Source organism: Camelina sativa, chromosome 6 (assembly GCF_000633955.1).
Source record: "Camelina sativa cultivar DH55 chromosome 6, Cs, whole genome shotgun sequence".
NCBI lineage: Eukaryota > Viridiplantae > Streptophyta > Magnoliopsida > Brassicales > Brassicaceae > Camelina > Camelina sativa.
The window spans coordinates 11603005-11614862 of record NC_025690.1 but is presented as its reverse complement, the minus strand read 5'-3'; the positions used below and the strand labels follow the sequence as shown (position 1 = coordinate 11614862).

Sequence of the window (11858 nt, the reverse complement as noted above, 5' to 3'; positions counted from 1 at the left end):
GTTGATGTTTATTTTGTCTCCCTATTATGGGTAATTATGTGTTACTTGGAGCCTATTGTTTCCTGCGGTAACAGGAGAAGGCCTAAAGGTCCATTGGCTCAACCTTTTGATTCTTATGATTAACACTTTGAGTTCAGCGGTCAAGCTAAAGATGCAAAACAAGTGCTTTGCGGGAGGCAACCCACCAGGAATTTCTCTATTTTACTATTTAATTTTCTTTGAAATTTCTTTTGAGTCTGTTTGACATCTTTTATTGGATTTGTTTTCACACTGAGACGGTGTGAAGCGAGTCTGGGGGAAGGTGTCATATGTCTACTAATCTTGTTTGCTTTGGTTGTTTCTCTTTTGTTGATTTCTTTTGAGTCAGTCAGTTTGTTTTATTGAGTCAAAATGCTGGTTGAGAACTATGATCTTTTCTTAGGGCATTGCACCATGCTTGATTCATTGCCTTGGGAGTTGGGAACATTTAGCATTCTTTAAGGATGACTTGGAAGTTTAGAAAAAAAAATCATGACTTGAGCACTTCAATAATTCCTGCCACTTGAAAATTTGGATGATTTGAGCTTGGCCTTGCTTATTTGGACTTAATATGGACTTATTATATCTCACTTAGAGGGTTGAGAATCATGTAATGGATCATACATTTAGAGTTTAGTGTCCATCATTTTTACCACTCTTTGTAAAATCTTAATGGCTAGACTCATTTTTAGTCTAGTACCACACCTTTACCCCTATCCTTGCTTCATACCACTCACATTCTCTGGTCATCATCATCATGTGCATTCATGTGCAAAAACTATGGAGTATACAGACCGACATAGCTTTCCTTTAGTTAGGATTGTCATTGTAGTTTGTTTGGGTGATTGATATCGAATTTTTTTGGTTGTGAGGTTATGTTCATAAGCATGTGTTGAGTTTTCATGATTTTTAGTTCTTTTGATGCAATTTTGTGAGACTAGAACCGGTTCCACTCTTCCATATATAAAAAAAGATAAGAAAACAGAGAAAACAAACAAAATGAATAAAATGGGAAAGGAGTAAGAATGGAACCGGAAAAGTCAGAGTACTCTTATTTATTTATCAAAAGCATCTAGAACAATGATGATTTGTTTGGAGTTTTACGTTGGTTGGTTTGATCCGAGTTAGAGGGAAGCTGTGTACCTCCCAATTGGTCTGTGTCTCACTGTGATTTTGCATAATGATTTGCATCCGTTCACATTGCTGGAAACCTTAAACACTTGAGCCACCTTGAAATTGTCCTTACACCTAGACCATAATGTGTTCGATATCCCCTTTGTGAGAGTGCACACATTTTACTAATGAATGTTAAAAGGTTAAGTTATCTGATTCTGAAAGTCTTTGTGATCTTAGGATTTATGAAGTTGCTACGGTCATGGCAAAGTACGATTTAGTACGGTTTGATATGAGCTTTGTGATGTTGGTTTGCAGGAAATTGTTTTATAGCGTAATCCCAGAAGAATATGTGAGTTCTCGCGTTTTCAAACCTCTTTCCTTGGCAAAGTTTTTTGTTTTGCTTGAGGGCAAACAAAGATCTAAGTCGAGGGGGAGTTGATATATGGTATTTTTATCGGCTTTATGTCTTTGTTTTCTCTCTTATTATATACTTTTTATTGAGTCAAAATGTGTTTTTGGATTCTTTTAGTTCTTTATCGAGTCTTTATAGGTTTTAGAACACTTTGGAGGAAAATGGAAGAAAAATGAGCAATTTTGGATGCAAACAAGCATATGAGATGGATGTTGGTTCACGTGAAAACCCACCTACCAAAGGAATCCGCCGAGCTAAGAAACAAAGTCTAACCCGACAACTTTCACGTTAAAACACGCCTATCTGAGAAACCCGCCTGGCTGAGAAGCGAAGTCTAACCCGACAAATTTGATGTTAAAACCCGCATATCTGAGGAACCCACCTGGCTAAGAAACAAGTCTGAACTGGCAAGTTTCACGTCAAAAACCGCCTACTTAAAAAACCCGCATGGCTGAGAAATGTTTTGACTAGGTCGTTACCTTTTTTTTACCTTATTTGGAGAACTCTATAAATACTTTTTATTTGCTGGTAGAAAAACCCTAAGTTTTATTCCATGTTTTCTTTTCTGCAACCTGAGACTTTTTGTAAGTCGTTCTTTTGGGATTCTAGAGATTCATCCTCATTGACAATTTGGAGAAGATTTCTAAACCCTTTCTTATTATTTCTGCAATTTAATCATGTTTTCTTCATCTATGATTTTTGTTAATTTTGCTATGTGTGAGAAGTTCTCCAATTGGGTTTTAGGGTTCCAATTAGGAGATTCAATGAATTGATGTTTTAATTATTGTTTGGAGTTCTTAATCCTTAGGTTCTTTGATTCACATGATCTTAATGCTAAAATAGGACTGATCACCTTGTTTTAAACTCTAGGTTTTTCTATGCATCAAAAATGTTCGATAGAATGCCTGAAAGAGTGTGAATTGAGCAATGTAATTATAGCCTGCGAAAGTTGATGTTAGGACGCATTGTGAACTTAATGAACTTGATTGTAATGCAAATTTGGTTAGGAGGTTGCAAATGAAAGTTTAGCAAACTAATAGTCAAATTTAGTTTCTAATGCCTTAAAAGAGGGTTAGTCTATTGTAGTGTTCATGTTCTAGAATGATTCTTAATTATTGAATCTTATATTTCATTTTCTCATTAGTCATTGATCTCTGAAATACCATATGACCCAATGTTTTAATCTTATAAGTTAATCGATTTTATTTCTTTGTATTTTTATTTACAAACTTGAAAACTAAACAAACAAACATTCGTCCGCTTTAGCTTTTTACGACTCTCGCAAATCTTTAATGTACCATTGGTCCTTGTGGATTCGACCCCGTATATACTACCTTGCAGTTAAGTGTATCGGGTAATTACTCGCAATCAGTGGTAAATAATATATTTGTAACATACAATATACCTAGGTGTAAAAAATACACTTTTAGTGGTAATATACAAAAAAGATTTGTATATGGATATAAATCAATGTATTATAGCAAAAAAATTTATAAATAATGTATAATAAATTTTAATATATTTTTATTAAATTTAAATTTATTTACAAAAAATTTAACGTGCACATCGGACTGGTCCTTTTCTAGTATTAATATAAAGTTTATTATATAAAAAAAAATTCTTATATTGGTTATATTTCTTTACATTGTAGTTCTGAGAAGCGATTACAGTCAGTCCTGGGTTCTCTTCTTCATCTTCTGTGTTACTGTTTTGCTTCTTTTTTCTTTGTTCCCTGCTATTAGGACCTAGCTAGCTCACAAATATTTTTGTCTAGCTATGCGGTCAAGGCATTCTTGGTCAGAAGCATTGCTACATTAACTTTTTACCTGGTCTATGAAGATTTTGAATATAAGAATTGTGTGTAAATTACTATTTTATGTAGTGATATTCCTTATAACTGCGAGGCCAAAGATTTTAATTTGCTTATAATTTTATAATATTGTTGTCTTGTTTAATAAACAACTTTCTTGATTCTGATTCTTTATATGAATCTTGTGTTAACAGCTTTAACAAATGATAAGCATTTTCCTGGGGTAAATAAACGAAAAGTCCCAGTCGGATGTAACTTAAAAGTGTTTTTATTTTAGTCGTTGAGGGTTAACACATTAACATATGACGTCTAAAAAAAGTTTAAAGACTCGTGAAATGTATTTTTGTCTTTCTAGACAGTTGACTAGTTGACTTACACGGCATATGAGTCTAGACGGCAAGAATCTATGCCATTTTGGACAAATCTCTTTGGTTGTGAGCATATATCTTATCGCTATTTCTTGCTTCAAGTTTAATTTTCACCACAAGTTAAGGTATTTTGCAGTCGATTCATCTCTTATATATACACTTTCCTACAAAACATGAGAAGCACCACAAGCTTTTAAACCAACAAAAGAAAAAAATATGGGAAGCATGAGAGTGATAAGCAAGCGTTGTTACTTGAACATATATATCTTATCGCTATTTCTTTTACTTGCTTTCAATGCTCTCATGTTACTTGAAGCACATGGTTTTACCGATGAAAGTGATAAGCAAGCGTTGCTCGCGTTCAAGTCTCAAGTTTCTGAAGACAAAAGAGTTGTCTTGTCCTCCTGGAATAACTCATTCCCACTCTGCAACTGGATGGGGGTTACATGTGGCCGCAAACACAAGAGAGTTACTCGTTTGGAGCTCAAAAGATTGCAATAAGGCGGAGAGATATCGCCATCTATTGGTAATCTTTCCTTCCTCATATATCTTGATCTCTCTAATAATTCCTTTGGTGGAAACATACCTCAAGAGGTGGGAAACTTGTTTAGACTTGAATACTTATATATGGGCATTAATTATCTGGGAGGAGGGATTCCAGCCAGTTTGTCTAACTGCTCTAGATTGTTGGAACTTGATTTATTTTTGAATCCTCTTGGACGAGGTGTTCCTTCAGAACTAGGGTCATTGACAAACCTTGTTGTTTTAAATTTCCGTGATAACAATCTGAAAGGGAAGCTTCCGACATCTCTAGGAAACTTGACATCACTCATCCAAGCTAGTTTCGGAGGAAACAATATGGAAGGAGAAATTCCAGCTGATATAGCTAGGCTGAGTCAAATGATGATACTTGAATTATCATTCAACAAATTCTCAGGTGTTATTCCCCCTGCTATCTATAATATGTCCTCACTTGGGATTTTATATATGGCTTTAAATCATTTCTCGGGTCCCCTGAGACCTGATTTTGGTATTCTGCTACCAAATCTTCAAGAGTTAAATATGGGAAGAAATTATCTCACAGGTTCCATTCCAACAACATTTTCCAATATCTCGACTCTTCGAAAAGTGGCATTGAATGACAACAATCTCACAGGAAGTATTCCTACCTTTAGAAATGTACCAAATTTGCAATGGTTAATTCTCAGTGGCAATTCTCTGGGAAGTTACTCTTCTGGAGATCTTGAATTGATCAGTTCTTTAACAAACTGCACCCAACTAGAGAAATTAGGGATTGGTGGGAATAGGCTTGGGGGTGAGTGAAAGACATATATATATTTTGTTACACGTATCTAGGAAATTGTTTAAGTTGTTAATATTGTTCCAGATTGTGTGGAACCTCACCTCGATCCTCTCCTCTATTTGTGTAACTATTTTGGCTATATAATCCTTGTACGTATAATGTAAACCGATGAGGAATTCCACAAGATTTCATGGTATCACAGCATCTAGGACTTTGATCCTCTTTCATTTCTTTTCTCTCTCTCTTTTCTTTTATCTGTTTCTTTCTTTTCGCCATTAATGGCTGCTCCTAACAGCTCTAATGAACGCTTTTTTGGTGTTACAAACATCAAAAATCAAATACCTGTGCTCCTTGATGAAGATGAGCACAACTATGATGCCTGGCGTGAGCTTCTTCTCACACACTGCATGGCTTTCGACGTCTCCGGTCATTTGGATGGTTCTCTCCATCCTGCCAATGCCAACGACGATGCTTGGTTGAAACATGATGGTCTGGTGAAGCTTTGGCTTTACAGCACCATGGCGCCACCACTGTTTCGCTCCTCCTTCCAGACCGGTGGTACTGCTCGTGACGTCTGGAATCGTGTGGAGGCTCAATTCCGCAACAACAAAGATGCGAGAGCCATTCAACTCGACAACGAACTCCGCACAATGGAGATCGGCGACATGACTGTTCGTGACTATTGTCAGAAGATGAAATCAACAGCAGCTCTTCTAACCAATGTTGGTACACAAGTCACCGACCGGACTCTCGTTGTGTACATCATAAATGGTCTTAACGACAAGTTTGATAACATCATTAACGTTATCAAACACAAAGATCCTTTTCCTTCTTATGAGTCTGCCAAATCGATGCTTGAGTGGGAAGAGACCAGACTCAAGAAGAGTACTCGTGTCACTGCTTCACACTCAGACACCTCCTCATCCTCAACTGCACTCACTGCCACGACCACACCAGTGCAGAATCCACACTTTCGCAACCGCAACGACGGTCACAGAGGAAATCGCAGAGGAGGAAGAGGCAACAACAGAGGAAACAGAGGACATTCCTCCTACAATCGCAATCCCTGGAATGGACCACCGTTTTGGCCACCACAACCTCCATACTGGATGCCTCAATACCCGCAGTGGCCACCAGCTCTGCGCTCATTTCCTGCTCCACCACAGCAGGCCAACCTCGTTGAATTTCCGTTGCAAGCTTACACCTCTGAAGCCATCGCCGATCCTTCTTCTACGGACTGGTACATGGATTCCGGCGCCACGGCACATCTAGCCGCAGATGCAGGTACGCTCCACTCTACTTTTAAACATAACACCGGTCAATCTGTCTTTGTGGGTAACGGTTCCTCCATCCCTGTCTCAGCCATAGGTTCATCTTAAATTCAAACAAACACCAAATCCCTATCTCTTAACAATGTCCTAGTCACTCCTAAAATTGTTAAGAATCTAATCTCTGTTCGTAAATTCACTAAAGACAATTGGTGTTCTGTTGATTTTGATCCTTTTGGTTTTACTGTTAAGGACCTTCAAACACGGACATCAATGCTCCGAAGTGATAGCTCCGGCGATCTCTACTCTCTTCCTTCCACAATCAATAAAACGCCGGTAGCTTCCACAACTCTTTTGGCTACAACCCCCGATCTATGGCACAAACGCTTAGGTCACACAAATAATGCTTCTCTTTCTTCTATTTTTCAATTGAATCCTATGTTATGTAATAAAGGGAAACTTTCATCTTCTTGCGAACCTTGTTTTTTGGGTAAATCAATAAAGCTTCCGTTTGTTGCTTCTGAAACTTTGGTTACTCAACCCTTTGACATAGTCCATTCGGACATATGGACATCTCCCATCCCTAGCGTGAGTGGTTTTCGTTATTATGTGTTGTTTCTTGATCAATTCACTCACCATCTATGGGTTTATCCCCTTCGTCGTAAGAGTGACGTGTTTTCAAAGTTCCTTCATTTTTCAAATCTAGTTGAAAATCAATTTCACACTTCCATCAAAAATTTCCAGTGTGATAATGGGGGGGGGGAATATAACAACAAAGATTTTCACAACTATTTTAGCTCTAAAGGTATAAATTTCCGTTTTTCCTGTCCACACACTTCCCAGCAAAATGGCCGTTCAGAGAGGATGATTCGAACCATTAACAACACCGTTCGAACTCTCCTATTCCAAGCTCGACTCTCACCATCATTTTGGGTCGAAGCTCTACATACAGCGGCTCATATCCTCAACATCACACCATCAAAAGCCATTTCCAATCAAATTCCCTTCACTTTGCTTTATAACAAACGCCCAGCCTATGAGCATCTCAGAGTTTTTGGATGCTTATGTTTCCCGAACCTGAATCACTCTACTCTGCCTAAGTTGTCCCCACGCACAACCCCGTGTTTGTTCCTTGGCTACCCAACCCAACATAGAGGATACCGCTGTATGGATTTGAAAACCAATCGTATAATCATCTCGCGTCATGTTTTCTTTGACAAAGAGAAATTTCCCGCTGCAAACCTTTCTGCACCAAAAGAAACGTATTCTTTTCTAGACACACCTGAACCATCACCGCTCTTTAAATCCATCTTGCAAGCCCCATTCTCTTCACCACCGTAACTCCCACCACTTACAGCACCAACACGCCCTCCTCGTCCAGACCCAATCTTTCATGTTCCCTCTACCATTCAAACTAGATCCAAATCTGGTATCACCAAACCCAGACAGATGATATCACTTCTTGCCAAAACCAACGCTCTTCTTCACAAAACCAAATCCCCAATACCAAAAAGCCATCTCTCTGCTCTCTCAGACCCTAACTGGAATCCCGCAATGACAGATGAACATGGTGCTATGATTAAAACTAAGAGTTGGAACTTAGTTCCTCGTCCGCCTAATGTTAATATTGTTCGATCTATGTGGTTATTTAAACACAAGTACGATGAGAATGGTGTTTTGTCACGTCATAAAGCGAGATTGGTTGCTAATGGAAAGTCTCAAAAAGAGGGTGTCGACTACACAAAAACATTTAGTCCGGTCGTTAAGCCTGCTACAATTCGTGTGGTTCTTAATGTGGCTGTTGGTTTGGCATGGCCAATACATCAATTAGATGTTAAAAACGCGTTTTTACAAGGGGATCTAGAAGAGACTGTCTATATGCATCAACCACCGGGGTTTGTTGATCCTAACTATCCAAATCATGTTTGCAAATTGAACAAAGCAATCTATGGCCTTAAACAAGCTCCTAGAGCTTGGAATGCTCGATTTACGTCTTTCTTGAAACTCATGGGCTTTGTTCAAAGCAGAGCAGATCCGTCTTTGTTTATTTTCAGGAAAGGACGTGACTTCTCCTATCTGCTCTTATATGTCGATGACATCCTTCTCACAGCCTCAACAACAACATTACTGCAACGTGTCATTGCCAAGCTCAAATCAGAATTCCCGATGACAGACATGGGCAAACTGCGTCACTTTCTTGGCATAAAAGCAGAGTACAACAAAAGGGGTCTCTTTTTATCACAATCTGTTTATGCGCAGGACATACTTGCTTGAGCTGGAATGTCCGCCTGCAAACCTCTGGCCACTCCAGTGGACCTCAAGTCAAAACTCTCCATCGACGACGGCGACCCAGTCGCTGATCCAACATCTTATCGCCAACTTGCCGAAGCTCTCCAATATCTAACTTTGACAAGGAGAGATATCTCTTATGCAGTTCATCAGATTTGCCTCTATATGCACACTCCACGACAACCACATCTCGTTGCACTCAAACGTATTCTCCGATAACTAAAAGGGACAGTCAATTATGGAATACAGATGGTCCGAGGTCAAATAGATACACTTACAGCTTACTCCGATGCCAACTGGGCAGGCTGTCCAGAAACCCGTCGTTCTACTTCCGGTTACTGTGTCTTTCTAGGTCCGAATCTTGTGTCTTGGTCCGCCAAACAACAGCCAACGCCGTCTCGTTCCAGTTCGGAGGCAGAGTACAAAGGCGTCGCCAACACTGTTGCCGAGCTCACTTGGATACGGAATCTTATGCTAGAGCTCCACCGACCAATTCAACATGCCTCTGTCGTTTACTGTGATAATATCGGGTCCGTCTACCTCTCAACTAACCCAGTACGGCACCAACGAACAAAGCATGTAGAGCTCGACATACATTTCGTCCGAGACAAGGTAGCTATCAGCGAGGTCAAGGTTCTGCACGTACCTACTTCACTCCAATATGCAGATATTTTCACAAAAGGCCTACCTAGTTCAATTCACAATGAGTTTCGCATCAGCCTCACCGTTCTTCCGACGATGTGACTGCGGGAGGGTGAAAGACATATATATATTTTGTTACACGTATCTAGGAAATTGTTTAAGTTGTTAATATTGTTCCAGATTGTGTGGAACCTCACCTCGATCCTCTCCTCTATTTGTGTAACTATTTTGGCTATATAAGCCTTGTACGTATAATGTAAACCGATGAGGAATTCCACAAGATTTCAGTGAGTTGCCTACTTTCATTGCCAATCTTTCCAAGGAACTCACCGTTTTAAACCTTGAAAAAAATCACATCTTTGGAAGAGTTCCTCACGATATTGGAAATCTCATGGGTCTCCAAAAGCTTCTGTTAAAGGACAATATGTTGTCTGGATCACTCCCAACATCTCTTGGTAATCTTTTTGGACTTGGGGCTTTAGATCTCAGTTCAAACAAAATTGTTAGGAGTAATACCATCTACTATCGGCAACCTCACTCGGTTAGAAAAACTCTATTTGTACAACAATAGTTTTGAAGGAACCATTCCTCCAAGTCTCGGTAACTGCAGTGACTTGTTATACTTAGAGATTGGGTATAATAAGTTGAATGGGTCCATACCTACGGAAGTTATGCAGCTTTCACACCTTCTTACCTTTAGCATGCCAAGTAATTCTATCACAGGCACTCTACCAAAAGATGTTGGACGACTACAAAATCTCGTTCGACTATCTGCTTCCAACAATAAATTAGCAGGGGAACTCTCACAGACTTTGGGAAACTGTCTCTCAATGGAAGAAATATATCTACAAGGAAATTCTTTTGATGGAAAAATACCAGATATAAAAAGGTTGGTGGGTGTTAAAAAAGTTGATTTGTCGAATAATAATCTCTCTGGCTGGTAGCATACCTGGATATTTTGAAAGCTTTTTAAAGTTGGAATATCTCAATCTATCCATGAATAATTTTGAGGGAAGGGTGCCAACAAAAGGAAGATTTCAGAACTCTACCATATTTCGGTATTTGGGAACAAAAATCGTTGTGGAGGAATCAAGGAATTGAAACTACAACCTTGCATTGTGCAAGCACCACCAATAGAGACGAAACATCCATCTCCTATGCTTTTGAGGAAAGTTGCGATTGGGGTCAGCGTAGGCATAATTTTACTTTTGTTAGTGTTCATTGTTTCTCTACGTTGGTTTAGAAAAAGAAAGAAGAACCAGAAGACCAATAATTCAGCTCCTACCACATTGGAGATTTTCCATGAGAAGTTAAGTTACGGAGAACTCCGAAATGCGACAGATGGATTCTCTTTGAGCAAGATGGTTGGGTCAGGCAGTTTTGGTACTGTGTTTAAGGCTTTGCTGCCGGCAGAGAACAAGATTGTTGCAGTGAAAGTTTTAAACTTAAAGAGACGTGGAGCGATGAAGAGCTGTATGGCAGAATGTGAATCCTTGAAAGACATAAGGCATCGTAATCTTGTGAAACTATTGTCAGCTTGCGCTAGTATTGATTTTCAAGGAAATGAATTCAGAGCTCTCATATATGAGTTCATGCCAAATGGAAGTTTGGATATGTGGCTGCAGAGGATGTGGAAGAGATTCGTAGGCCTTCAAGAACCTTGACACTTCTTGAAAGGCTCAAGATTTCCATAGACGTGGCTACTGTGTTGGACTATCTTCATGTTCATTGCCATGAACCTATAGCTCATTGTGATCTTAAGCCAGGAAACGTCCTTTTAGATGATGATCTGACCGCCCATGTTAGCGACTTTGGTCTCGCTCGTCTTCTCCTCAAGTTTGACCAGGAGTCCTTCATGAACCAACTAAGCTCAGCTGGTGTCAGAGGAACTATTGGCTATGCCGCACCAGGTAAAACTATTACACATATGGAATGTTTAAATGAAGAGAAAGTTAATGTACTTTTTTTCATACAATCTTGTTGTCTTTTAACTATGGTGTAGAATATGGAATGGGAGGACAACCATCAATACACGGTGATGTGTATAGCTTTGGGGTTCTCCTTTTGGAAATGTTCACTGGAAAACACCAACCAATGAGTTATTTGGAGGAAACTTCACCCTGCACAACTACACCAAATCGGCGTTGCCAGAGCAAGTCTTGGACATTGTCGACGTATCGATTCTTCACAGTGGTCTCAGAATCGGTTTCCCTGTTTCTGAGTGCTTGAAATTGGTTTTGGAATTGGGAATTAGGTGCTGTGGAGAATCCCCGATCAACCGGTTGGCAACGAGTGAAGCTGCAAAAGAGTTAATCTCAATCAGAGAGAGGTTCTTTAAAACCAGAAGAACAGCTAGACGTTGAAGTGATTATGATTTCCTCTACAGCCTTTGTAACCCAATAAAAGGGCTTATACTAAAGCCTATGTAATATTTTCTATCATAATCTATGCTTTCTGGTTCTCTCTATTACACATACTTTAGAAGGCTTGCAGTAATGAATCCTTGTTTTTTGTGCAGACAAAATATGAATGTTGTGCTACTAGCTTTACAGTAACTCTCAGTTTTCGAATAAATATGAATCTTTTTTTCTTTCCCAGCTTTGTTTGAAATTTCAGTCTTCAGTTGGTGAGA

General features: G+C 39.2%; 2 protein-coding genes across 2 annotated transcripts; both read left to right on the top strand.

The window, feature by feature from the left end:
• Window positions 5251–7200, top strand: LOC104790935. Its single transcript, XM_010516732.2, has 2 exons — window positions 5251–6311; window positions 6548–7200. The coding sequence occupies exons 1-2, from the start codon at window positions 5306–5308 to the stop codon at window positions 6580–6582; spliced, it is 1041 nt and encodes a 346-aa protein (XP_010515034.1). The 5' UTR covers window positions 5251–5305; the 3' UTR covers window positions 6583–7200.
• Window positions 10588–11522, top strand: LOC104790937 (probable LRR receptor-like serine/threonine-protein kinase At3g47570). Its single transcript, XM_019246328.1, has 4 exons — window positions 10588–10771; window positions 10852–11136; window positions 11229–11419; window positions 11481–11522. The coding sequence occupies exons 1-4, from the start codon at window positions 10588–10590 to the stop codon at window positions 11520–11522; spliced, it is 702 nt and encodes a 233-aa protein (XP_019101873.1).

Coding starts and splice junctions, on each gene's coding strand:
- LOC104790937 (XM_019246328.1), top strand. CDS start 10,588: ATGGTTGGGTCAGGCAGTTTTGGTACTGTGTTTAAGGCTTTGCTGCCG. Junction 10,772..10,851: donor ACTATTGTCAGCTTGCGCTA/GTATTGATTTTC, acceptor ATGTGGCTGCAG/AGGATGTGGAAGAGATTCGT. Junction 11,420..11,480: donor CGTATCGATTCTTCACAGTG/GTCTCAGAATCG, acceptor ATTGGGAATTAG/GTGCTGTGGAGAATCCCCGA.
- LOC104790935 (XM_010516732.2), top strand. CDS start 5,306: ATGGCTGCTCCTAACAGCTCTAATGAACGCTTTTTTGGTGTTACAAAC. Junction 6,312..6,547: donor ACATCTAGCCGCAGATGCAG/GTACGCTCCACT, acceptor TTTACTGTTAAG/GACCTTCAAACACGGACATC.